General features: G+C 35.8%; 1 protein-coding gene across 2 annotated transcripts; it reads right to left on the bottom strand.

Moving 5' to 3' along the window:
• Positions 1-3,017: 3,017 nt before the first annotated feature.
• Positions 3,018-11,389, bottom strand: LOC126693343 (CDPK-related kinase 1-like). 2 transcript variants are annotated; one of them, XM_050389285.1, is made up of 11 exons: positions 10,252-11,389; positions 9,165-9,295; positions 8,509-8,550; positions 8,285-8,393; positions 7,786-7,864; positions 7,407-7,703; positions 6,604-6,716; positions 5,075-5,182; positions 4,934-4,996; positions 4,644-4,823; positions 3,018-3,588 (listed from the first exon to the last, which is right to left on the bottom strand). In XM_050389285.1, exons 1-11 carry the CDS (start codon positions 10,735-10,737, stop codon positions 3,451-3,453), a joined length of 1,746 nt encoding a protein of 581 aa, XP_050245242.1. In that variant the 5' UTR covers positions 10,738-11,389; the 3' UTR covers positions 3,018-3,450. The 2 variants fall into 2 exon arrangements, with proteins under 2 accessions (XP_050245242.1, XP_050245243.1); XM_050389286.1 differs by having other exon boundaries at positions 4,644-4,811; positions 10,252-11,382.
• Positions 11,390-27,893: the final 16,504 nt, after the last annotated feature.

Below are 27,893 nucleotides of genomic sequence, written 5' to 3'. Positions count from 1 at the left end.
ACAATTGGCGGAGGAGCAAGCCGTTGCAACAAACAGGCAACTCACTCCGGCAGAACGTAACAATGTCCTCAACTACGAGGACTACCTATCAGAATGAATGCCACTGTGGTGTGTGTGTGTGTGTGTTATGTCTATGGTTAAGTTAATAATGTTAGTGTAAGTTATTTTATGTTTTCTGTGTTATGTCGTACGTGCTTATTGAAAAACATCATGTGTGAGAATATTTGACTTTTATGACTTATGTGAGAATAATCTACATTACGAATAACGTGCATGCTTCTCATAATCAATAATAAGGTTTACATAGTACAAATGCAACCATACATATAACACATAGTTAAGCAAAATAGTTCTCCAACAAAATCTAATTACACCACGACACAACACGATTACTCCTCATCTGACATCTCCACGTCTGACTGATAAATGGGATCAGCAAGAAGTGATTGCATGAACTGTGCATGCTCGTACCACCCTTCCTGCACTGACTCTCGAATCTCAACTTGGGTCCGATATCGATTAAGACGTATCTTCATTCGATTATTTTCTTCTCTTATGCGGTTCAATGCTTTACGAAGTTCGTCGATGCTGTCTCTGGGCATTTCTGATGCGAGTCGCCGAGGCACTGGCAACTTAAAACCAACCAACTCATCATAAAACATTTGTTGTTCACGAAATAACCAAGCCCACTCCTGTCTCATGGTATTGTGAACGTAAGCACTATTTCGCAAATTCGGATTGATTGGATAGCTGAACTCATCTTCCAATACCCAACAACGACCCATAGCAGTGAACACATCATGAGGCCTATACAGTTGTGGGTTGCCAGAACCAGACATTGACACTGAATACAATAACACCAAATGATCAAGTTAACAGTGTGTATCAACTGTTGCTAAATAATGTAATCCTGCATAGAATGGTATACAACAAAGACATTCATAAACAATAGACATTGTTGGTAATGTCTACACATTGTCTTCAACACTAAATGTTGTTGTAAATGTCTGACCAATGATGATTATGTGCAATACAAAATGTTGCTATAGTAAAGAAATTATTTCATTCTCTTCTCACCAACGTTTACTACAACAAATAACCAAAATCACACCAATGTACTTACTTCACATTCATTCAACCTAAAAAATCAAAATTTAGTACAATATCAAATGAACATAACATTGCCCTAAAATTGTGATGTGAATTTTTTACCTGCGGTGATACAAATTTCAATTGAGTTTGAAGAAACCTGCTGTTGATCCGTGGAGGAGTTCCAACTCAGTTCAGCAGAAAGTCCTCAGTTCAGCAGAGAGCAAGGCACACTGAGTGGGAGAAGGTGTGCAGAAATTATAAGAGAATAACTCGACTTTACGGATATCAAGTATACTTTATAACTCGATATTCCAGGAATCGAGTTACATTGAAACACTCCACCTGACACAAAGACAGTACGAAATCAGGGTTTATAACAGTATAACTAACTCGATTTTTAACTAATCGAGTTATGTAGAGATTCAAAACAAAAAATGCCAGCAGTGCGGGAAAAACCTGTGTATAACTCGATACTTAAATAATCGAGTATTTCATATAACTCGATTTTAGTATCATCGAGTTACAAAAGAGGGGCATTTCCCTATTTAGTTTCAGAATGAGGGCACAAAGATGTTTAATTTCCGAAAAAAGGGCATTTGCCCATTTTGGCCGAGAGCTTTGTGATGTATTGATGTTGTTTGAGGTATTTTCTATGCTTTGTGAACTTTAATGTTTTGTTATAGCCTTCTGTTATGTAATTAAAGATTGTTGTAAGCTTGCTTTTATTTTAATGAATTATGGATTTTTCATATATACTTGTTCTCCATGAATTTAATGTGTCTTTGCGGGTTCAAGGAAACAATTCATTGGAATCCTCCGCATCTTCTTTATGTCACTTTAAATACGGATGATAGTGCTAAGACTAACCCAGGTAAAGCACGAGCAGTTGGTGTCATTCGAGATCATAATGGTAAGTGGCTAAAAGGTTTTTCTATTAATTTGGGCATTACATCCAACAACATTGCACAACTTTGGGTGGTTATGGTCTTCTCATGGCTTGGGAATTGGGTTTTAGATTTATTTTCTTGGAAATTGATTCTACCCTTGTTATTCAGCTTCTAACTTCTCAAATCTCAATCCAAACCCTCTGTTGGAATGTCCATGGTTGTTTTTGATTGCAGCAGGGACCCGCTAGGGAGACAATGGGACGTTAAGCTGCAACATATCTACCGTGAAGCTAATGGGGTTGCAGATCTTTTGGCTAAGAGGGGAACAAATCAAGTAGAAAGAATAAGAGAATATACTCAAAGCCTAGCTTTTGTTCAAAATGCTGTAATATTTGTCCTCCTTTTGTTGTAGATAATCCTGAGGGCAATACACCTCTTATGATGTAATTAAACTTGATCTGTTTTTTGTTTCTATAATATATCATCTCCTACTTTATCTATAAAAAAAGAGGTTTGTAATTATTATATTTAAAGCTACGTGAAAGTCTTTTAAGGCAATGATACAAAGCTCCCCCACGAAATTTGACACACCAATAAATGAAACCAAATCTTCACCTTTTAAGGGATAAATGAATTTAGGCTTGCTTATTTTCATGACATTGTAACTCGGCAAGAGGCCACCTAGGCACTAATGGTATATGCTACTACATGAACCCATAACTCCCAGATTCATAGATGTGATGAGTTATAAGGGCTTCCAACCACTAAACTACCTCCTAAAGTTGTCCCTAATATAAGGAACTGAACAAGAGAATGTGAACACAAACTATTGGGGGATTTCAAATGACAAGTTCCTTTAAATATAACAATTCGAGCTACACTTTAATGCCACAATAATTCCTTTTGTTTTTCATCAGTTTTACAGTTAAAAGACCCAAGGAAAATAAGCAATATTTTCTTTCTTATTAGTACATAATTGATATCAATTAACTGGTCACCCTGCTGTCACCACGAAGAATGACATGGTTAAACTAAAAGTTGCAAGTAAATCACAGGAAGAATTTATTTGGAAATCAAGTGCATTGGGTACTCGAGGGATAAACCCTGAAGACAACAAAACTCACATCAGTTATTAAGCAGTCTGCTAATTCTACATACATTCTTAAATCTATCCTCATCTGTACATTTCTCTAAATTTCAACAGCACCAATCATTTAAAAAAAAAAAAAAAGGCCTTATATAAGTGGGAAGGAAAAAATTATATGAGAAACATGTTGCACATGGTTTCACCAGCATCAAATGCAACAGCAGCTACAGTTTTATGGCTTGCAGCATCCCACCACTCGACTAACGCAAATCACTGGCTCATTTAGGGCAGTTCTCAGAATTCAAGCATGCAGTTTGTCACCTTGAGACACTTCAGGTCAAGAAAAGTGAGTATGGGAAAAATTACGTGTAGCACAGTTCAATTTCAAGCCCTCTGAAATGAGCGGGAAGAGACCCCGTGGAGAAGTCTGACGAACCCCAAGAAACTAAGCTTGCCATCTGAGTGTCTTATCCAGTCCTGGAGAACCACATGAACAGGTACTGATGGGCTAAGTCCAAGTTCCTGAAAAAAAAAAATTGAAGAAAATGTTTTAGTGTGATGATTTTGGAAGGAAAAAATGTTTCTTAGTTTTACTAAGTTTGGATCAGTTGGTGAGGAGTTGAACAACGTTTGAATGAGAAACTGAAGTAGTTATAAAGTCAAGTCATTGAAGCAACACAAGGTTTGCAAAACATATACGTGTTGAGGTTCAAGAAAAATAACAAGACAAACCGTAGACTTCAAAACCTAGAGCTACCTAAATTATAGGCTTCTCCAGCTAGGTTTGCTTGGAATCACCAAGCTATCAGAAAATTCCAACAGAAATTTCATTAATCAAGTCAGTTTGTCCCCATTGGAGTAAAATAGCAAGCTTATATAAACTACTAGAAATAAACCCTAACTCTAATTGACTTGGGCCAAGCCCAATATATTGAATTACAAAAATAACCTCCGTCCCAGTTTGTTTGTCCTCTATTCCATTTTGGGATGTCCCAAAATATTGTCCTATTTCTAAAAATAAAAATTATTAGTTTACTAATATTCCTATTATACCCTTACTTTATTTTCAAAACTATTTGAAAAGAAAACTAACTAATATTTTAAAAAATCAATTTAGTTGGGGCATCTTTTTAGTTGCCTCATTAAGAATAACTCTTTTTAAAAAAGCTAATAAATTTATTTAAGGGTAATTTGGTAAACTTATACATTTTTATAAAGCAGATAAGACAATAAATGATATTCCCTTAAAAAGTTTGACTTTTCAAACAGAACAAACAAATTGGGACGGAGGGAGTAAAATACTATTATCCTAATTAGGTAATAAGATCTAGAACAAAATACAATTGACCAACAGTAAATGCAAGTGACTTCTATATGAAACTAAACTAAAATAAAATTGTTTTCATGCTCTTTGAAACAATCATAATTAAAATAAAATAAAAATCCCAGCCCCAAAAAACTATTTGGGCTAAATAAAAAGGGAAAGTTGGGATAGGTGGCGGGGACCAGATGGCAACTCTACACACATTGTTCTATACATACTAGAAATACATGTAGGAGAGAGAAAGAGAGCATACAGAAGCAAGTTCCTCTATCATAATTGGTCTGTTCCCATCCTTCTCAAACAGCTCATATGCACGCCTTGCATGTTGTTCCCAGCTCTCCATTCCTTCCAGCTGATGCACACTTATGGCAGCCGAACAAAATTCTTCAAAATCCATTTTTCTGTACTGAATAGAACTAATCTGTAACATAAACTAGTAGACAATCAGCCACCACTCTTATCATTAAATATTTTTTTAGGAAATACATTAATTAAAATAAGGAAATCAGTAGTAACAAACTTATGATTTTTTTACAGCATTACCATGTTGGCATAATCTAGGGCCCGTGAATCCTTCATTGCATCAGTGGAGTTCTTTACCATACCCTGCTAAATCCACCAATATTTATAATGGCTCCATAGAGTATTAAAATAAGAAAAGATAAGATTAGGAAAAGAGCTGACCGTCTTAAAGTTCTGCATGGAGATGAATCCATTTTTGTTAGGACCTAATAATGTGAATTGTTCCCGCAGATAAGCAAGCTGAGCTACAGTTAATGTCTTTGCAAGAGCCTGTCACGATGGCAAAACTTCACATATTTACTACTCCCAACGTATCCAATGTTCATATCAAGTACATTATGTAAACAGTATTAACTCCATTCATGGCTCCATGGATGAATAAATAATTTAATCACAAATTCCAGATGAAGGGGCGCATGTTGCTCATTAATTTAATTGGTTGGAACAACAGATGTATGTTTTAGGCTCATCCTGCCCAACCTTACAATAAATTGGTTTGGTCAACCAATCAAATTTTAATGACTATCTGTTAAGTCCAGCCAATGATAGAAGTATAGAGAATTCCTTATTGTTCTTGGAATCCCACATCAACTAAAAAATAATGAAGTGCACTAATTCCATTAAAAAGTGGTAGTTCCCACATTGAAAGAAAAGAAGTAAGAAGGTTTGCTAGTTAAGTTTGTTGAGTGTGAGAGAGTTAAAAGACAAACTTTGTCTAGAGAGAGAGTTAGAAACTAAGCTTCATCTAGTGTGTTCGTGTGAGAGCGCCTTGAGTCCATTAGGATTTTGGGTTAGTCTATGTTTGAGAGCTTTTGTGAAAGTTTAGGTGTGGTTGTAATGCCTGTAGATGAGGCTTGGATTTAGCTAAACCACGTTAATTTTTGTGTGTTGTGGTGCTTGCTATTTTATTATTTTGCGTGTATTTTACAACACTATCTATTTTAAATAATCTTGGAAGCTTCAAGCCTATAAGACAAGCAGGCTGGTAAGCTCAATCTAGGTCAGCCTTGATATACCAGCACTATAGCCAGGGTTACTAGACCTGATTTGAAAGCTTCTGACTGGGTAGTTTTGGAACCAGTGCACAATCAGACCTACTGTCAAAAACTTGGATACAAATAGGTAATGCCAAAAGGCCAAAAAAAAGAAAAAAAAAAGGAAGATAATAAAACAAATTAATCAGGTACTAATTGTATTGATCAAATCCATTGCCACATCTAAGAGATGTCTCAGACTTCTTTTTTTTCTTTTGGACAAAGTTGTTTTTGGAAGAATTTCGTCCAACTCATTATGTGGCAATTCAAATGACCACCCAAGTATATTTTAGTCATATGACTTATTACGTCATCCAGATAACTCACATGACAATTAAATTATGGACATGAAACCAATATGTTCATTTTTTTAAATTTCAACAGTTTCAATAAAAGCTGCTGGCTGCTATGTTCATTTTAGGTCAGCTCTACTACCAGTACTTAATGTCTGCTTTCTTAGACCTATTACAATTTGGTTGGGTTGACTGGGAAGGTTTTGACCAAAGAAAAAGTAATGTACAAAGCATAAATCGTGGACTAACATTAGAAACCACTACATTGCTAGATCAGAAAAGATTGTCTTCTGTCAAAATCAAGACATAAAATGAAGAGAAAGTAAAAAGAAAAGGGGGGGAAAAGATAAGTACGATTACATACCCCTAATGCTGATTTGCGTAGAGAAGACGAGCATATATAAGCTTTAACAAGCTTGTACACTATCATATCCATCGGTATCTTGACATCATGATGATTGGCCAGCCATGGATGACCTGGGAAAAATTTGGGCTGTAAGCAATAGAACTTTAAACAAACACTAAGGAATAAGAATATGAAACACGGCACGCAGGCATGTGGAAAAAGTACACTCAGTCTCAGTGTAACTGCCTCCCATGTCCCTTATTATTAAATTGCTTCACCAGAGACAAACTTGAAGAGGAAACCATGAAACGAGTTTCCAATATGGTTTTAATTTTTATAAACCGGGGGTGAAGTCCAGGACTTTAAACAATTGTGCATTATTTGCATTTTTCCTGAAAGAAGGGTTGCAAAATTATAAAATCTACGAGAAATTCATGGTAATGATTGCTAACTTCATGACCAATAGAAAGCAATAGATAGCAGCTCAAACTCCATATTTAAACCATATTGCAAACAAAGAAAAGCATAAAATTTGGTCTTCATCCCTATATAATCCAGATTTATCACAGCCTTTGTAGTTAATTCAAGTCCACCAGTGGAGCCGCAAAAACAGAATCCTTTTGACAAAGGTAACCAGGGGAATCTTATTCTTAATTGGAGAAAAGATATGGTTTTACACTGTCACATCCCTCGCATTTAGGTTGTTTGCATACCCATGTAATTCTATTTTTATCACCTGCACACGCTTACTAATAGTCCTATATAATTCCATGGTGGATAAACAAATCATGATAGAAAATTAGATGGCATCAGTGACTTACTTAGAGCCTGAGCAGCAGTTAATCTCTTACGATAATCCTTGTTCAAAAGCCTCTTTACAAAGTCAATTGCATCAGGAGACAAAGATGGCCAAGGGGCTTCATCAAAGCTTGGATCTGCCTTAAGGACAGCTCGGAAGATGCCAGATTCTGTCCGGGCCCAAAAAGGCCGGCTTCCACATAAAAGAATATAAGCAATAACACCAATACTCCACATGTCCCCTTCGGTCCCATATGATCTATGTAAAACTTCAGGAGCCACATAATAGGCACTTCCTACTATATCATTCAACCTCTCATCTGCAAAAACATCTCATTATCAGACCATAACTCAGCTTTTTTAAAGTAATCAGAGAGATAAATCTCAGGTAGTAGTCCTGACCTGGCTTTACATAGTCAGAGAGTCCAAAATCAATGGCCTTGAGCGGGGAATTTTCATCCTTGGAAGTAAAAAGAAAATTCTGCAGCAGAAAAACACACATTCAGAAAAGAGGATATAGATTAATTTGAGTATATAAATATATTATGTTGAAAATATTCATTTCAAAAGATCAATGATAAATAGTTGACAGACTAGTACACTGTACCAGTTTAAATTAATATTTTATAAAGTAAAAACTCAAAAGCGTTAAAAAAAAAAAAAAGGGATTTTCAAATGCTAACTTTCCAATGAAGAAATTGTTTAGTGGTAAAACCAGGGTGTCATCATGTTTGCGCATTTAAGACTAAAAGTGACACATTTTCCTTTTTTGGTAAGTGCAAAACAAGGAATTCAAAGCATCCGTAGCTGAGAAAACTCCAAAAAATCGGACATCTTTTGTTTTCTTTTTTCTCCCTAATGTAACGGTTTAAATAACTTACAATCTTTTTGAGTCAATTACCTCCGGCTTCAGATCACGGTGAACCACACCTTGAAGGTGACAGTAGGCAACTACACTTAAAATCTGAACCATAACCACTCTGGCATCTTCTTCTGAGTATTTTCCACCCCTAGAAAACAAAAATGGAAACTCAGCCAGTCAAAATGCTATATAACAGGCAGATATGGCGTATCTTTTTCCCACTTTATGGTATGCAAGAAAATATTTAGTAAGAATAAGAGTACCTTGAAAGTATCCTATCTAACAGTTCACCTCCATTGCATAACCTGAAGAATGCAACATATATAAAGAGGGTGAGCTCAAAATTTTAAAGGATGTAGCTTTCATCAAGACAATTTAGAAACTTAAAAACAAATATTGAACTCCTATCACTGTTTTGGGAATAAATAATTACAGAGAAAATGTAAAACATGAAAGAACATGAAAGGCAAGAGGACAACACATTGATAAGCATGCATCCCTAGAAATCCTGGTATATCAGATGGATATCATACAACACAAGGGCCAAACCTTTTTCCAAGTATCAGAATATTCAACCGGTCCATTATTCTCATATAAAGCAGCTGTAAGCTGATTATATGGATGACTGAGCCATGTTGAATCCATTTAATATTACAAGCAACATGGTAAAACTGGCTTCAATATCCCAATAATTTATATGGCAACGAGAAGCACGCTGAGAAGTGTGAATTATATACATAGAAGTGACATCTATGTATGATTGCCATATGTACAATTTGCAATCTAATTTTCATTACCAAAAAAAAACTCATTCAAGTTCTGCTTATATCTTTTTATTTTATATTAGCCAAAAGACCAAGAAAGGTGTTGTAATACAATAAGATATATCCTGAGAAAAATTAAAGCATTCTACACTTACTCCATGACTATATAAACATTGTCGTCATCTTCATAAGCATCATAGAATTGCACTAGGTTCTTATGTCCTGATAGTGCCCTTAATATCTTCACTTCTCTTCGTACATCCTCTATAGCAATTGCTGTGGTCATCTGCAAAAACAAAACCCCCCTTTCAATAAGAAAGCAACAGTCATTCTATTGTTACAACAATCCATTGCCAAGAGGACAAGGATAATTATTAACAACTTTCATACATGTATTTATGCCTAATGATTTGGAAGGAATATGGGTTCTTTAAATGTACTTTTCTACTACAAAAGTGAAATTAAAATCATAGAGAAATTACCTAGTACTTTATGAGAATAAGTTGAAATATCACAATCATAACTTTATCATGATAAAAGACAACTTCTCCTTAACCTTAGCCAAAACAAACCATATATTTAAGGATCTTCAACTGTCTAACAGAGAGAACTGAGCCCCATCATATTTGTCACGATACTGGATATTTTCACTTTAAGCATATTCATACACACATAAACAATCTCATCACTATGAAGAAGAGAAAAATCTACTATAAACATAAGAGTAGTATAAATTTTGACATTGCTTTTGAGACCTGCCTAACATGACAGCACACTGCCGTACGCAAAGTAGAATACCTGCAACACACAACTGAGTGGAGTAAATGATATATCCAATAACCCTTCATATCACACCCTATACCCTTTCAAGTCTCAACAATCCCAACAGATAACAAGCCACATCAAAATCAAACCGCTATCAAAATGCATTCAGTCTCAGGATATGTTTTACAATCAGCAACATGCTTCCACTTTAGTTTTATCAGAAGAACACAAAGAACCCATCGAATTTATTGTATCAAGTAAGAACTAAGAACAGCCGCAATAGGATATAAATTTCACATGGGCCTCAATTAATTCTTCCATAGATAAGTCTGTCTTATAGATACATGTAAGAACATAAGCAATCCAAGAACTAGAGGAATTCAATAATGACATTGCATTGAACATAACTGCTCAAACAAACGAACATAGTGGTAAATATAGAAGATCAAAGTAACAAAAAAAAAAAAAAAAACAGACCTTCGATTTGGGAATAACCTTGACAGCCACATCCTGACCTTTCAAGCTCCCTTTCTTGCCCTTAGCAGAGCAAGTAAACCCAAAATGTCCACGCCCCACCTCTTCTCCAAGCTCATAATGCGTCACAAACTGCTTGGAGTACCCGAAGTTCTTATCCAAGGCAATCTCACACTCATCTCCTTCAGGAATTGAGGCCTCATTAGGCTTAACAGAGCCATGCCGCCGTGCCAGCAATGCCCGGATGTGCTTAGCCGGCGAAGGAGGCGGGAATGGGCGCTTAAAAATGCGCAGAGGAGTTGAACTCACACTAGAATTGACTGCAGGTGAGTTCTTGAAGAGACTAGGCAGAGGACTTGGGCTGTAGAAGGGAAAGTTGGAGGATTTTGGGGTCTGGGAATTCGGGACAAGATCGTTCTCGCCCGGAAGTGACGAGTTTTCGGATTTGTTTTGTGGATTTGCAATGGGTTTTCCATGACAGAGTCCCATGGAATCAGAAACCCAATATAATACAGAAGCAGAATTGCCAAGAAACTAACAAAAGGTTCAAACTTTTGTGAACAATATATGAACAGTGAAGTAAAAAACAAAACTTTGTAACAGTTAACAAGTGGAAATTGATATGAGAATTTTTCTATGCAGGCTAAAGAGCATGATCAACAAAAACCCAGAAAGGATTTCAGCACCTGAATTTTCCCCGGAGATCAAACTCCAAGGAAATTCAAGATGAAAAAAGAGAATCCCAGGTAAGGAAAACTAATAACAAGGAAAGCAAACTAACTTTTGTGATTAAACAAACAATGCCAGAGAGGAAAACTCACAAAGAAGACTCACTAAAACAAGAAGCAAATTCTGGTTGAAGCAGAGGCAAAGGCAAGGAAATGAAGGTAGAAACAAGCAAAGCAAAGAAAACCCAGTAAAAAAAAACTCTACAAGAGGAGGGAAAGAATATGAGAGAGAAAGTGAGAGTTGGGGAAAAAGTAAGGAAAGATGCTTAGCAGAGGCAGCAAGAAAAGGAAGGAAACCCAAGTCTCCCTTTTTCTGCTTTATGTAAGCTTTATTAATTTTTTTTCTTGCTGCTGGTTTTTTGTTTGTGTTGCAAAAATATCAACTTTTTAATTAGAGGTTAGAGTGTGTTCTTTCTCTTCTTTACTAATAATAATGGAACTACTATGGAAGTGGGGTTGGGTTTGGATCCTTCCAGCCTGTCCTTATTGATCTTATAAAATCAAGAAAAGATAGATGCATTTGCTTGCATTCACTTCTATTATTTTGTGAACATTGTAACAAGTTGAGAAATTGAGCTAACATTGTCTCTGGGTGTGTATTTGAGCTTTGACCTGTTTTTGTAGGCTTTGAAAGGCTCTGTCTTTTTTTTTTTTTTTGAATTTTTTTTTTATTCTTTTTGGGTTTTAGATCAAATGTCTTTTCTTAGAATATTTAAACACATTAAATAGTATATCTGATGTACTTTTACTCCAATAATAATTGAACAGGAACAAGTAGAGTATATAATTGCAGTTTTTCCTTTTCTTAACTAGAGCTTTTAAACTCATTTTGGAGGGCTTTTTTCTTTTTCAGAAATCAAAAACTGCATAATTTGTGGAAATCTAAAAGGAGAGGTACTAAATGTAGCCTTAATTTGTAGGGTATAATGCAATTGATTTTTGTGGGCTTGTGCTCAAAAGTAGGTGCAGCTACTTTATGTTCCAAAATAAAGAGTCAGGTATCATTTACAAGCATTAAGAATACCTTTATTCTTAATCAAGGGGGTAATACATTCTCACCAAATGGATTTATATGTTCATCATTGCTACTTGAATAGTAGCCTTGATTGATTACTACAGTTTTGGACACATTGTTAATAAATAGGAGGTTAACTTAAGTATTAAGAACTCAATTGATGAACTTTTTTTCATCTTAAAACAAAATTTCCTATTTAAAAGTATGATTATTTTTATGTACAATGATATTTTTGCACAATAAATAAAAGTATAAAACACATTGATAAAAATGAGTTTATCCAAAAATACAGTAAGCACATAATGCTCTACACACAAAACGCATGAGCATCACTTACAAATGGGCAAACATTTTGTGGTAGGTGACCTATGCATGTGGCAGCTTTACTTCACTCTAGAATCTAGTGTTAACCAAAAAATCAGAAAAGAGAAAAGGTAAAGACTAGTGCATGATATGTGTCATGCACATAGCATTTGCTTCAAGTTAGAGAGTGGAAGATGGGATGGTTTTGAAAGTGTAGTAACCCAAAATTAGAGATCATTCACACATATGGGTAATAGTTAAGATTAGGTAGTAGTTACCCAAAATTATTGATCATTTACACATATGGGTAATATTTAAGATTAGGTAGTAGTTACCCAAAATTATTGATCATTTACACATATTGGTAATATTTAAGATTAGTTAGTTTTAGGAGGTTGGACTTATTAGCTGGTATAAATATGATATAGACTTGGTTTGAGTATAATATTCTTGTGCATTAGACCCGTCAAAATCATGACACAAAGTTGAAATTGGACACATAATTTTGAGAGTCCAATGCTTTCAATCTCTACCCATATGATATTAGGTGTGCAATATTTAAATAATCATAGAGTCTGGGTCAGGTTGGCATCCATGCCAGTAATTATAATGGACCATCCTCTTAGCTCTCAAGGCAACCATTAATTGAGCAGTTTTCAGAGTAGAAGCCTCTTTATTACCAAATCGAAACGGTACACGCCAATAATCCATCAGGGACTCGAGGTAAAAGTTGGTTAGCCTCTCTCATTTCTACTTAAAATACTAAGTGATCATTGGATTCATCTTAAATTAGTCATCACTGTGAAATGATTATTGTACAGATACCGCCAGAACATTTCAACTATTTTTTATTTATTTTTTTGCCAAAACCAAGTTTGTTAATTGTTATATGTCAATTGTGCTGTTATCTTCTTCCTTTTCTACGGAACAAATCATTTATACCATTATTTAAGTTAAACATTATTCTAATGTCTACTTATGCTTGCAGAAAAGCCAACAATATCATTTTCCAACTTTAATTTTTTATTGATAAGATAAAACTTTAATATATAACGGTCAGGTCCATTATAATTACTTTTTATTATCATGTCAAAACGCTAATAAATTTTTGGTGTATGCGAGATTTAAACCTTAAATATTTTATTTGACGATAAAAAACTTTATCAATTCATTTAATTGAAACCCACATATCATTTTCAAACATGTTTACAGGCAATTTTGTTTTTAACACCCGACTTATTAACTCTTGGCATTAATCATTTAATCAAGTTCTCTACTATGTTAATTTCTACATTCACTTTTGTTAGGTCTACAATCATACAATTATCACATAAATACGAGTTACATCTTGTATACTGTTTATAGATTTTATTTTGATTGGATTCAATCATGCCTTAATCAAAAGGACATTTATCAAATAATACGTGATAAACAAATAAACACAAATTTCAAATAATAGATGTTGGATAAAAAAATAATTGAGCCTTGCCACCAGTGCAACAAGCCAACAAGTGGCAAAATAGGGACACAACATTTGGGAAAACAATAGGTACGAAGAAAATGTGAGAAAAGAAACGTGGTGGTTTTTGTAATAGTAATCAATTTTTTGTAACAGTGCCTAGAATAGATTCAAGTGGCATCAGGGTAGTTATGGAAGTTACAAGCAATGCTTGGAAGCACGATAAGTGTCAAAAAAAAAAAAGGCAGACACATGAATGGAATAATTGTCAATAATCATCCAAAAGCCTCAAGTATAAAATAGAACTCATTCTCAAGAAAGGGCACAACTCTTCACTGGAAAATTTGCTGAAACTAAGGGTCCGTTTGGATGGAGGGGGTGGAGATAAATAGAGTAGAGTTAGCTGAAAATAAGTTAATTTTGAACTAAATCCACTCTACTCTACTCTACTCTCTCTTTCTTCCCTTTAATCCAAACGGACCATAAGATTACCCTTCTATTGTATTCCCATGGTAGTTTCTCTTAGTTCATAAGGCTTTGTAAAGTATTCATGCCCATAAGTAGTTAGTCTTCTTAGGTCTTTAGTTCCCCTTCATTGACTCATTTGATATCTACTGTTTACTTAGGCATCAATATGTTCTGTTTACATTGAGACTTGACATAAATGACTTATTTTTTATATATTTGATGGCACCTAATCTTAATTAGAATTTTAGTCTTGATACTTGATAACTTAGAACCTAAGTCATTACTTAGTCATTTGCTTTCCATAGCTTACTATCAATGACAGGGCCAAGATTTAACTTTAGTCTTTATACACACACGTGCATATGTAGATTTATACACATTATGGACAAACATAATGCACAAACATGATTTATATATATATATATAAAATACTTGAGATCAATCTATACAATAAAATGTCACTTGTGTGAATATATGAAAAAAATATACTTTTTATTTATTTTTCTATTCTTATTTTTCTTTTATAACTTTTGAACCTTTATAAAATTGTTATAATAGGAAATATTTCTTTTCAATGAAAATTTATTTTTAGAGAAAGTTTCAACTTATGGGATCCACTTCTGATGATATATCTTTATTATCGAACCAAAACACCAATCAATTTTTTGGTGTAAACAGAGATTGAACGCCAGATCTTTTATTCAACCATAAAAAACTTTATCAGTTGAGCTAACTGGAAAGGGGCACCTCAACCCCATATTAAAAAAAGTCATCTCAATTGATATATTACTGATCCATATTCCTTTTAGAAACGAAATCAAATAGTCAAACCAAGTTCATAACCAACCACATCAGAACCTTATTAAAGTCATTGATACACCTGCATTCACATGATAGGGAAAATTTAAAATTATCTTAAACAATCGGGTTCTAATTAGCTTAATTAGTAGAGTCTTATGTTGTCTAATAAGAGATTTGGGGTTCCTGCATACACCAAAAATTGACTGAAGTTTTAACTTGATAATAAGAACATTCATCATAAAATAAATCTCATAAATTGAAATCTTATCATATCTTTAAAAAATAATAATAATAATAAAACGAATTTAATAACAAAATGGGGATCCGTGAGTGCCCTTAATTAATCAGACTTCAAAAGGATTAACAATGAACAACTACTTTTCTCTCCCCCTCCTCTTCTCAACCAAACACCCTTTCCACTAATTTTCTCTCCTATTTTCCACTCTCTTTTTTCCATCCTCCCTAAAATCCACCCAACTAAACATACCCTAAATGACACTATTTAGTAGTACGAAATACCTAATCTTAAATCTTGGAAATAATTCTGTCAAAAAAACAAAATAATTGATGTAGATTTATAATTGAGAGATTGGGATCCTTTCCAATTTTGTTTTCTTGATTATTTCGAAGGCCTTGTCCAGAGATTTTGGATCAGTTTACTTTCTTCTAATTTACTCTCAAAGTTATGAAGCTTCTCCTGTTATCTCTGGGTTTTTGAATCCCTTCCAACTTTTTGAACTTATCTTCTTTGTCATCTGCACAAATTCCTTAAAAACTTCCTTTATTATTTTTTTAACTTATAATATCAAGCCACATGTCTCATTCTTTTGTCGGTTTTTATTTTATGCATGCATGTATTGTACACATGGCACTCATTTTTTTACGTAAACATATATAATTCAACAAATAGTTTTGCTTTCTAACAATTTTTGGTCAAATAGCACGCCGACCTCATTGAATTGAAAAAACACCAGGGCAGAATTCCCATTATGTGAAAAAAAAAAAAAAAAAAAAAAAAAAAAAAAAAAAAAAAAAAAAGGCAAACAATTTCGTTTTATACAGGTACGGAACCAAGATTCGTACCTTGAGGGGGCCAAAGCTTAAAATCAAAAAAAAAAAAATTATGAAAATAAAAACTAACATCTATTTCATATTCAACAAAATACTACATACAAAATAAGTATTTCTTAAACATTTCATATTATAAAATACATCAGCAAAGTATAACATACAAAATAAGTGTTTCTTATTTTGTGCGTGATTTTTGTTTGGTCCATGTTTATTTTTTTTATTTTGTTTTTATAGTTAAAGGGGCATGAATTTTATTTATTTCTTTCTTTACTTGTAGGGCAATATCTAAATATTTTAGAGGGAGAGAGACAAATATATATTTAAGTGCAAATCTTAATTTTTTTTTATGCCAATTTTTTTTTAATTGGCAGGGGTGGTATTAAGGCCTGCATATATTAGTTTTTTTTTTTTTGGGAAGAGGTGGGGGGGGGGGGGGGGGCAATGGCCCCCCTCTGCCCTACTGTGGGTCCGTCCCTGGTTTTATATATATAGACAAAACTTAGAGAAAATTCATTTGGATATTAATTGAATTCTTTATTTTGCGCCATATGTCCCATTTAATTTTTAATTTTGTGTTAAGGGAATTATTGAGTGTAAAAATTGAAGAGTTCAAATCCAATTAGATTCTAAATTAGAGTCCAATTTTCTGCCACGAATCTATCAAAGTTTTTAATTTTTATGGCAAGTAAATTATTGTGTGCAAAAACTGAAAAATCTAAAAACCATTTCATATTTTAGAAATATATGGTTTTGTAAACAGTGTAAGCTAATATCATGTATAATTTGAATATCTTTTAAAAAATGTATAATTTGAACCATATAATTGTGATTATTTTTAATTGTATCCGACTATCCGTGCATATGTGTGGAGCTACACACTAGTTATTACTAATACACATTTCTTCGTAACTTTGTTCACAACTTTTTAACGTGACAAGTTATAAGTGATAGACAATAATTCTGCATGAAACATCTCATCACTCACACACTTACCCTATTGAAGAGTTATAAAAAGAAAAAGAAAAAAGGAAGTTGTGTACATAAACTTATTCAAAAGCAAATAGTAGCTCTGGTTTGAACATCATATCAGTAACCAATCACAACAACTATTGTATTTACCTTTCATTTAAATTTTCTTGCTAGGTAGAAATTTTGTTTTTTAAGTTTTAGGAGCTCAAATACTTGTATGCTTGAGAGCAGTTGATGCATGAATGGAAGATAGTAAGTACTATAAATGTGAGGTGCTCCATCTTATTTTGAATTAAAGGAAAGTAAAAGGTGCACCCTTTTATTCTTTAGCATCTTACCTTAGATCTAAAGCTAATACAACCTACAATGTAGTGACCTTCTCTCTCTCTCTCTCTCTCTCTCTTTTGCTAATAAGTGTCTGGTGAGGAGGATGAATATTTCACTACCAAATTTCAAATAAATTGAGTGAATAAGGTTCCCTCTAATTAATCTAATGTGGTTGTAGATACATGCTTAAAGAGTTTTGGTATGATTAGGAAAGGGCATGTAATCCAGACTTGGCATGTTGTAGTCTGAGCTTACAGTACTCAATTTATTTTGGATGACAAAAAAGTAATTTAAAGATTTACAATTACATCCCAATTCCCATATCTAACTCATTTACTCTATCTCAATTCAGTCTCTGTCTTAATTAAATTGAAGTTGACTTTATAGATCTTCACCAACTAATTAATCAGAGAGCATCCAAATAATGTAGGATGGGAAAGTAGAAAGAAATATTTAGTACTAACATTGTATCATTTAATGATTATGTTGAAATTTCTCTGATTAACCAACAACTTCTAGCTGGGTTTTAGTCTCTTATCCTATGAATGGCTTTGTGTGTTCTTGCAAATTAGGGACCACCGTCACTATGGTCTATGGGACTTTGCCATTTATTGGTTTGACTATGTATAAAAAGAAGAAGTAGAAGAAGAAAATATTTGGTCCAAACCCGACCAATTGAACCCCTCCTCTTTTGTTCCTGCCTTTTCTTTTCTTTTCTTTTCTTTTCATTTTCTCTCTTTATTGTTTGTGTACAGCTATAAAATTTGTTATCCTAAATCCTTAAATTAATGATGCAAGCAGCTAGGTTTTTTTAAGCAGGTTGACTTTGTATGCTTCTTAGCCGAAAACCAGGACTTAAACAAATATATGCACTTAACATGTGTCATGCACCAATTACTTTGTGGAGTTTTTATATATAAATGAATTCAATATTGTAGAGTGTCATTGAAGCATCACAATTAAGTGCATCCAATCCTTCGGTGCATTATTAAGCAAGCCAAGAAGTGGAAAAGCAAATGGTTGTTATTTAATGGTGTCTAATCCTTCTTTTAAAGCACCTAAGAGGAAACAAGGTCGTCACCTAGAGATAAATACACTAAAATAAGATTATTTTTTATAATAAAAAAAATGTGAACCTTTGTGACACCATCACTATGCAATGATAAAGTTCTTGAAATAGAGAAAGTTTCTTATACACAAGAATATGAATTAGATTTGGTAAGCTCTTTTTTGGGCCACTAGATATATATGATACCCTCAATTTGGGGAAAGGTAAACAAGGACTCCAATGGTGCTACTTTATTGCAGAGTGGAGCTTTGTGCAAGACAAAAAAAAATTCTTATTCCTTGATACCCTCCTTGCCACCCCTTCTTTTCTACAGAATAAAGCTGGTATAGAAATAGTAATTAATAAAGATGTTTGTATATATGTTCTTCCACTACACACAGACATTGGGAGAGAGAGAGAGAGAGAGAGTTTTTTTTTTTTTTTTTTGAGTTTTAGAATGGGAGAGAGATAGTTGGTGCAATTAAAAATTGCATGTGAACATGGAAGAACATGGGGTACAGATGTTTCCAAGCCACTGCAAAGAATTTCTTGACAAAGAATACACTATTATCGAACTTGGTCAAATGTTGGTTAAAACCCATCTGATTATTAGGAGAATCCAATGGCAATTCAAGCGGTAATCACGATGAGTAGCCCACATATATATATATATATATTGGCAACCACAAAGTCTAAATAAGTTGGATGTAAAAATGTGATTTTTATTTTTTGGGAGAGTGGGGGGGACTGTAATGCCTTGAGAAATGTCATTATTTTTAGGAACAATTTTATGTTTATGTCGTGAGAAATGTCATTATTATTATGTGCATAATCATAATTCGGTAGCCCCCACTTTATCTTCACTATGATTTTGTTAGGTGACCCACCAAAACGCAGTTTCCATTTCGTTAAAAATTGCTCTGACCAGAGGAAGGAGAGAAAGGGACAGCCATTTGGGGTTATTTGATCATTGGATTTGTCACAATAGGGTCCCTTGTACCACTTGAGAAAACTATGGCAGTTTATTCTTCTTTCTTTTTTTTTCTCTTGCAATCATCAATGACACGTGTCAAACATCGGTATGGTTGATTCTCTGACAATTCCTTGTTCAAAAGATTATGCTTTGTTGGGTTTTCACAGGGATTTGAGATTCTCAAGCAGTCCTCCCAAAAATGCAACTTTGTGGTTCACTTGTTTAGTTTTTATTCCCCCCACACATATATTTCTTTTTCTATTATAGAAAAATAAACTGTATTATTTTTCTAGTACTTTTTTGTTTTTGGGGTCTGAACTCTGAAGATTATAACAGGCAAAAGAAAACAAAGAGAACCAAAACAAAGAAGCAGAAAGTTCCAACACAAATAAGACAAGCTACACCATCGGAACCCCGTCCTCTTGTGGAGTCTAGAGCCAATGAGGTGAGACGTGCAGGCCAAGGCCACCGACTTTGTTATGCTAACCCAAGGTTAAGGTTCATTGGACACTATTAGACATGAGGTTTCGTTTAGCTACAATCAATAAGTAATAGACAAAAACTGAGAATAGCTACGTTTTATATTCATTATAGAAATTACACGAGTAACTAGTGGATTGTTTTAAAACTGTGACCTCCAATGTAATCAATTCTAGAAAACTTGATTAGGTATAAATATATAGTATAAAATAAATAAATAAATAAATAAAGAAAAAAGCCCTTTTTTTTTTCTAATCAAAGGCGATAGATAGCATTAGGATTACAATTGAGATATTTTTTTTATCAGTATTTAAACGGGAGGGAAAAAAAATGGAGAGAAAGAAAATAGGGTGTGATTTTCAATGGGACCCACAAACTTCAATCCCTCTAAATTAGAGAGAGAAGAAAAAAAAGATACAATTACTACATTGTCCTTTGAACTAACTTACTTTCCCTTCTTTTTATACTATTTCTTCGTAGCCAAACACAATTTACACACAAAACTTCTATTTTTCAAGAAGGAAAAAAATTACTTATAGAGAGAGATTGGGGTATCCTTGAGCCACTTGGCCTTAATGGTGGAGGTGACCAGATTTGTCAGTGATGAGACCATGTTGGCCATGGAAGGGCCCATCAAAGCTATCGACGCCCTTCTCATTGGCCCAAAAGAAGAGAAATTCTCTACAAAGCAAGGCAAAACCCCCCTCACAAATTAACGCCTTTCTCACTTGCTTAATGGACCTCTAGTTGATGGTGGTGTGCGGATTTTATTAATGAACTCAATTGATTCTACTAGATTTATTTTTCCCATAAGCTTATTTTTTGCTTGGAGGAGAGGAGCGATTTGGTGGGTTTAAAAAAAAAAACCTTTATATATGTGATTGTGCTTTTTTTTATTTTTCTACTAAACATATGTGACTTTTTTGTTAATAAGGGCATAATAGTAAATTCAGAAAAAAATTGCTTTTTTCATCCTCAGATTTTTTTTTTTTTTTGCCAACCAAATAAAAGAAATTTATATTTATTTTCAATTATTCTACTTTTTCATCCTCTCTACACAAGGTGAAAAACACAAACATTTCTATCCTCTCAACCAATTAGAACCTTTGGGATAACAACAGGGTGGGGTTGGATCATAAATGCCCTTGTCCCAACTATGTTCCCTCAAAAAACCCACACAGTGCAAGAGTGGGCTGGTTGGACTCAAGATTTAAGGTATTTTACCAATTCTATTGAGATGGCTTCGCCATTGATGAGATAAAGATAAAACAAGAAGGGAAATGATGAACATGAAAGAAATAAGAGAGAAGGAGAAACAAGTGTTTGAAGATAGTAATAGAATATGTATTGAAAAAAAAAAAAACTATAACTAGGATATGTGTATAAAAGATTAAATTATATGTATAAATAATTTAATTATATAATAAATAAAATGTGTGTATATACATTCAAGCGCATGGCCGGAGAAGCAAAGCCCATCTTCATCTTATCACCTCTCTGGGGTAGGGAAAATTTGTGTAGGATGAATCAAGCAAGGCAAAACATTTTTACCATCCCTAATTGCAATCCATAAAATATTTTTAATGACATAATGTTCTAAATTATCAATAAAAAAAATTCTTTTTTTCTTAACAAGGTTGCCTATAGAGAATATTTGCATATATTTTTGTACACTAACATATACTAACGGTTAAAATAAAAGGAAGAAAAACATAAGGACATGTGACGCTAATTATAGATTAAGAAAGAGCAAAAGTTATGACAATTACGAAGTTCACCCTAATAGACTATATCCTTATTCGAAAGACCTTAACTTCTAAATTTTTAGTATTTAATTAGAATTGTTGTATTAAAAATTATAATGAACCCTTAGTAGAGTAAAATATAAAATCAAGAATAATTAATGTTAAAATAAAAAATATCAATATGTACCATATAAAATATGCACGATACAATAACAATAAACCATATATATGATCTTGCTTTACTACACAGATATTTTTGTCAAACTTCCTTTACAAATTGAATGATATAGTCTGTAATTAGCTTGAACGCTCATTAATATGAAACCAAAGAGTTCACAAGTTTTCTTCTAAGAAAAAATAGGGTAAATTGCAAAGTACACATCTGAAGTTTAAGGTTGTTTAGATTTTACACTCTGAAATTTGATTTTACATTTTGAAGTTTGGTACCATTAGCAAAAACACACACTCGGTTAATTTTGGCTGTTAAGTGACACATCATCATACTGACATATTTTTATCTTTTGCCAAATCATAAAACAATGCAGTTTTGCCCAAAAAGCAAAACACAAAACTCAGCTATTTACACCGTTCTGTTTCACCCAAATAAAAACTATTCCTAAATTCCGAACTCACGAACCCCAACTTCTGATAGCAGACCCCACAAACTCATTCAAGCTCATCCCAGTCTGTATACTTATGAATATACTTTTTTTTTACTGCCTAAATATATATTGTAAGATATCATGAATTGAACTTACTATTTATAGAAGTGGCCGGGACAGATGTACATGCAGTAGAAAGCTTCAAAATCAATTGAAAAATATAAAGAAGAGAAGAAGGCACTCAAGGAGATGAAGGGCCTTAGTAGAAGTATTTGAGTAAAGTTATTTGTATTTTTTTGAAATACGTATGGGTGAAAAAGTACGTAGAAATGCGTGTAATGTTATTTAAAAACTGAAAATATGTGTTTAAGATACTCTATCAAACAGTGTCGAAAGGTAATTGGATTTTTTAAAAGTCTAACCAGCTTTTAAAATTCTCACTCTATTTTCAAAATTTTGAAAAATAAATTGTACTGGACAATTGTGAAATTAAGAAAATGAAGGAAAAAGACAAAAAAAGGAAACAATAAATCGTGGCTTTCAAAGAAACAGGCCCCTAGAACAATGAGAAGTCTTATAATTGAGTTCATGTATTTGAGATTTGACAAAGAAGATGAAGACGAAGACGTTTTTGTAGAGAACCTAATCCCAGGTCTTCCTTTGAAACTTCAAAGAGCTGTCAAGCGCCATATCTGCTTGCATGGGTTCATGGGTAGGGATTTGGGAATAGCTTTTATTTGGGTGAAACAGTGTCGTGTAAATAGCTGAGTTTTTGTTTTTGATTTTTAGGCAAAACTACGTTGTTTAAGGAATGATTTGGCAAAAAATAAAATATGTCAGTACGATAATGTGTCACTTAATAATTAAAATTAACTAAGAGTGTGTTTTTGCTAACAAAACCAAACATCAAGATGTAAAATCAAATTTCTCAAATTTCATGGTATAAAATTTAAGCAATCCCAAACTTCAGAAGTATATTTTGCAATTTACCCAAAAAAATAAAATAAAGTTAACATTTTTTTAATAGAAAAATTCTAGGACCACAACCAATTTCATATTAATTTTTACAATTATTTGACGTGATTAATTGCAAGTGATGAAAAAAATAGTAAGTTTATGTAAAAATAATGAACAACTAATCACAACATACCACATAAAATAATTGTAAAAATAAGTGTGAAATTAGTTGTGACCATAAAATAAATTTTATTTTTTCTTTTTGGTTTAAATGTTGCTGAATACCTTCTCAAAAAAAAAAAATATTGCTGAATATAGACCAAAGAGTTCAAAAGAAAGTATATTAAAATGTTGACTGTCAACTTTCATTGTAAACGAGGACAAGGGTATTTTTCAACCGCTTTCAAACTTCATGAATTAAAATTACTAAATTGACACAATCCATAATATATGGATAAAATTGAACTCTAACACTTGCTTCATCGGGGAAAAATAGGTAACTAACCCTAATTTTCCAACTATCTAGTTAGTAGGTCCAGTTTTGAAAGAAATTTTTTTTTAACATCTCGAGCCTCAAAGACTCGATTTTGGGCCTGTAAACCGAGTCTTTGAGGCTCGGTTTGTTTGATCTGAGTTGGCAAAAACGCCACATGGAGTCCACGTGGAGTACACGTGGAACTCGAGTCTCAAAGACTCAAGTTCCACGTAGACGCCACGTGGACCTAGATGCCACGTGGAACTCGAGTCTCAAAGACTCGAGTTCCACGTAGATCCCAGGTGGACTTGGATGCCACGAAGATCATCCAATACTCGAGTCTCTGAGACTCGGTTTACTAAAAGTGAAAACCGAGTCTCAGAAACTCGATTTTTAATTGGGGTTAGACCCTCCATGTGTGTTGGTCATTTCTGTTTCCCATCAAGTCCCATCATTTTGTCTGGTCCAGTCACTTGGGGTTCAGAGATTCTTTTGACTGATTCCTCTCTCAACAACTCTCACAAAACTCTCTCAACTGTCATACAACTCTCATAAACTCTCATATACATTCAGCAACTCTCATATCTCATATACATTCAGCAACTCTCATATACATTCAACAGCAAAACGTTGCTCCTCTCTTAACTCTCATACAAGCCCAACATTCACTGTAGTCTCCCTCTCTCACTCCCCCTCTCACTCTCATACAATCTCAGCAGTACATTTGCACATCCTCATGTCAGGTAAGGGTCTCCTCACTCTCTAGTTGGTTGTTTAGTGTATATAACTGCCTTAGAAAGTGTTGCTTGCATTGAATTTGTCATGACATTTCTTGATAAAATATTTGTTTGTATTAAATATTTATATTTGTTTCCTGATAAAATATATATATGTATATATTTATATTTATATTTATATTTATATTTAAATATTTATATATATATATATATATATTCAAAAATTATATATATATAAATATATTTATTTAAATAGGCAGTTGTAAGAACCAAGTTCAAGAACTCTGGGCCTTAGATCCCTTGGGCTCACAATTTATTTGTAGTGGGTTTAAGGATTTCCTACAATGGGTCGTTCTCGGCAGAGAGACTCAAAGCAACACTCAGCTGAAAAGCTCTCTCTTTCACTCCTTTTCTCTCAATTTTTCTGAACCCCTTCTTCTCCCAACTTTCCTCTATTTATAGCCAAGGTTAGTGGGGAGACCATGATTATGTTCATCGTTAGTGCTATTGAAGGTCCAGTATTATCTAGTTAAAGTGGCTGTTTTAGGTGAGAGGGCGGTGCAGCATTTATGATCTTGGAACTTGGCTCCATTTTCACCGATTATGTTCGGCGACTCACGTTCCCGTGCATATCATGACCTTCCCGGGTATTGACTCATGCGCTCTACCGAGAAATGTTAACCGGTCAACCCCGGGAGCTTAATAACCAAAACTTGTTTTTGGCCCTAAGGCAGTTTTAAGAAGGGCATAAGGTAACGGGAACTATCTGCTGGGCCTGCGCCCAAGGCTGGTATGGGCTTGGGCCCGGGGCCTAGATGGGTCTGGGCCCAAGGCCTGTATGGGCTTTGGGAGCTCGGTGCCGTACAATAGCCCCCCCTTGATTCATACTCGGTTGCCGAGGAGAATCAAGGAACTACCTGGGCTTCTTGACCTCGGGAATCTTTTAGTCTGGGACTTCTGGCTGTCATTTCTCATTAATAGCCATCTCAAAAGACGCGCCGTTTCGCGGCGCCAGGCGCAGACGTCATTATTGCCTGACGGTTCGTGAACCGAAGCGGTGCGCAAATCGGTTACGCTTGGCATTTGCTGGGTCGCTCGTTCGCTGTGCCCATTTATTGTTTGATCAAGCGTTTCATCTTTCCCCATTTCTTCTGGCTCTATAAATAGTTCTTCTCCAAACGTCACTCCATTTTTCCTTTGCCTCTGATTTTTAGCGCCTACTCTCTGCCGACCACATTTCTGTGTGCTTGCTTGCTCAGCGTTCTTTTCCTCCTTAGAACCCAACGTAAGTCTCTTTTTCCCTTCCTGTTCCTTCAGCTTTGTTTCTTTGATTTTATTCTTGTAGTTTTAGGCTTTGTAGATGGGTTATTCTTACCTTCTAGATACCCCGGCTGCTTTGGCCAACTTTAGGAGTAAATTTAGTATCCCCCGTGACGTGGACGTGGCTTACTGCCACGAGAGTGATATGGAACTCCACCGAGGGCATGGTACAGCCTTCTTTCCTTTGATGTCCATCTTAGAAGGTGGGGTTAGGTTCCCGGTAGATCCCCTCCTGATAAGCACACTTACCTACTATGGGCTGTGCCCCGACCAGCTTCCCCCCAATTTTTACCGGGTAGTTAGTTGTGTCGGCCAGTTAAACCATACCTTTAACTTACAACTAGATCACCATGATATTAACCAAATGTACAGCCTTTGTGGGAGCAAGTCCACAAATTACTACTTAAAGACAAGGGATGCTCGGGTACGGCTGATATCGTGCCTACCCGATTCGAACAGGAACTCCGCCGGGGAGTTTGTCAGGGTGCGCGGCAATTGGTTTGCCGGGGAGATCCCTTGCCCCCTCACACGGCGTGAAGTGGGTTCGTACCTTCCCCTTCTTGTAGTTGTTTAAGTAAAAGAAAATCTTTTATCGTTAGAAGCTAACGTGTTATTTGTTCTTCTGCAGACGGCAAAGTGTTTACTCAGGACCTCAGAGCCGTCCACATCAAGGACTTAAACTTCGTCCTTCGTTCCGAGATCTTCGTGCACTGGGACGGGCAACTCCGGGCCTCACACCTGATCCTCGGCGTGGAACCGGTTTACTCCACTTGGCAATCATTCAAGCAGGCGTTGTTAGTTGACAGCCCCCTGCTCTCGTACATAGACGTCCGGTACGTGAACTTCTTGCCGCCGAAGCTTACAACCGGGGAAGCGAGGGAATTTGGTAGGCGGTTCACTACCGCGGACGAACTAGTTCCCCTTCGAGACGATTCCGCGGAGCAAGTATCCCGGCGCCTTAGAGAGAGAGCCCACGAAGCTATACAACAAGGGGACCAAGCCCAAGAGCAGGCCCATCCCGAGGATCCACCCGCCGAGCATCAACAGCAAGTGACAGACGCGGCTAACCTGCTAGCTGAAGCGATCCAGCCCGGTGCAAGCATGGTGGCAAGGCGAATAATGACCCTAGACAGGTTCGTGCCTGGTGCCCGGCCGACCAACCAGCCCTCGCCTACCCAAGGTCGGGGTCCAGTTTCTCAACCTCCTCCAACCTCGCAGTCCGGACGTGCCCGGAAAAAACAGAAAGTGGCCGAGCCACATTCCACGGCCCCGGGGGACGCCGCTGTCCGGACTCCTCCCCGACCAACAGGGGGGATTGTCATCCGTGAGCCGCAAACCGAAGCCGGCACGGGGGGCGCATCCTCCTCCCAAGTGGCTCCGGCGTGGGAGCCGAAGTTCCTTCTGGATGGCAAACCATTGCCATCAACGGCCTCTGTTCGGATATGGGATAAGGGCGAGGGCGGCCGCATTGCCCAAACCTTGGCCGGAGCTCTCCAACTTCCCGAGGACGTGCACGCCTTTGAGGACGGGTCCGAGGAGTCCGTGGGGCGCCGATTAGAGTGGCACGCCATTGCGGTAATTTTTTTGTCTATTTGCTCCATGTAAATTTCCTTTTGCCGCTTTGCTAACCTTCACGCTTGCTAGGCCGCTCAACTAGCTCACATCGTGGCTGCCCGGGCACGGGAGCTTGACGAGGAAAATGAGCGCGAGAAGGTGGCGCGGGAGGCAGCAGTAAAAACGGCTAAGGAAAAGGCCAAGATTGCTGAGTCTGCCGAGAATAAGGCTGCTGCCGCGGAGAAGTTCCGAGCATCTGCCGAACAGAGGTGTACTGACCTCCTGGCCAGGCAAAATGAGACGGAACTTAAACTGGCCCAAGCCCTCAGTCTCAACACTTCTCATGCCGAGGAGATAGCTGATCTCAGGGCGGGCTTGGCGGCCGCGGAGCAGAAGTGGTACGACGTGGGCTTTGCCGACGCTGAGAACTCCGCAGAGTCGGTGGTGGCTCGGGCTCGGCATATGGGTTTCGAGGCCGGGTGGTTTGCTGCTCTTCAAGCAATGGGAGTTCCTGAAGACTCGCCGCTGAGAGACCCCGGCCAGATTCCATTTCCGAGTCCTTTACCTGCCGTCCAGAACGCCCCGGCTGCTCTAGATGAGGAGGAGACGGCCA

The sequence above is a fragment of the Quercus robur genome, chromosome 7 (assembly GCF_932294415.1).
Source record: "Quercus robur chromosome 7, dhQueRobu3.1, whole genome shotgun sequence".
Taxonomy (NCBI): Eukaryota; Viridiplantae; Streptophyta; class Magnoliopsida; order Fagales; family Fagaceae; genus Quercus; species Quercus robur.
The sequence above is the reverse complement of the archived record's forward strand: the minus strand, read 5'-3'. Positions and strand labels throughout refer to the sequence as shown.

Coding starts and splice junctions, on each gene's coding strand:
- LOC126693343 (XM_050389285.1), bottom strand. CDS start 10,737: ATGGGACTCTGTCATGGAAAACCCATTGCAAATCCACAAAACAAATCC. Junction 9,296..10,251: donor AGGTTATTCCCAAATCGAAG/GTCTGTTTTTTT, acceptor TTGTTTTTGCAG/ATGACCACAGCAATTGCTAT. Junction 4,997..5,074: donor CCATGCAGAACTTTAAGACG/GTCAGCTCTTTT, acceptor TGGATTTAGCAG/GGTATGGTAAAGAACTCCAC.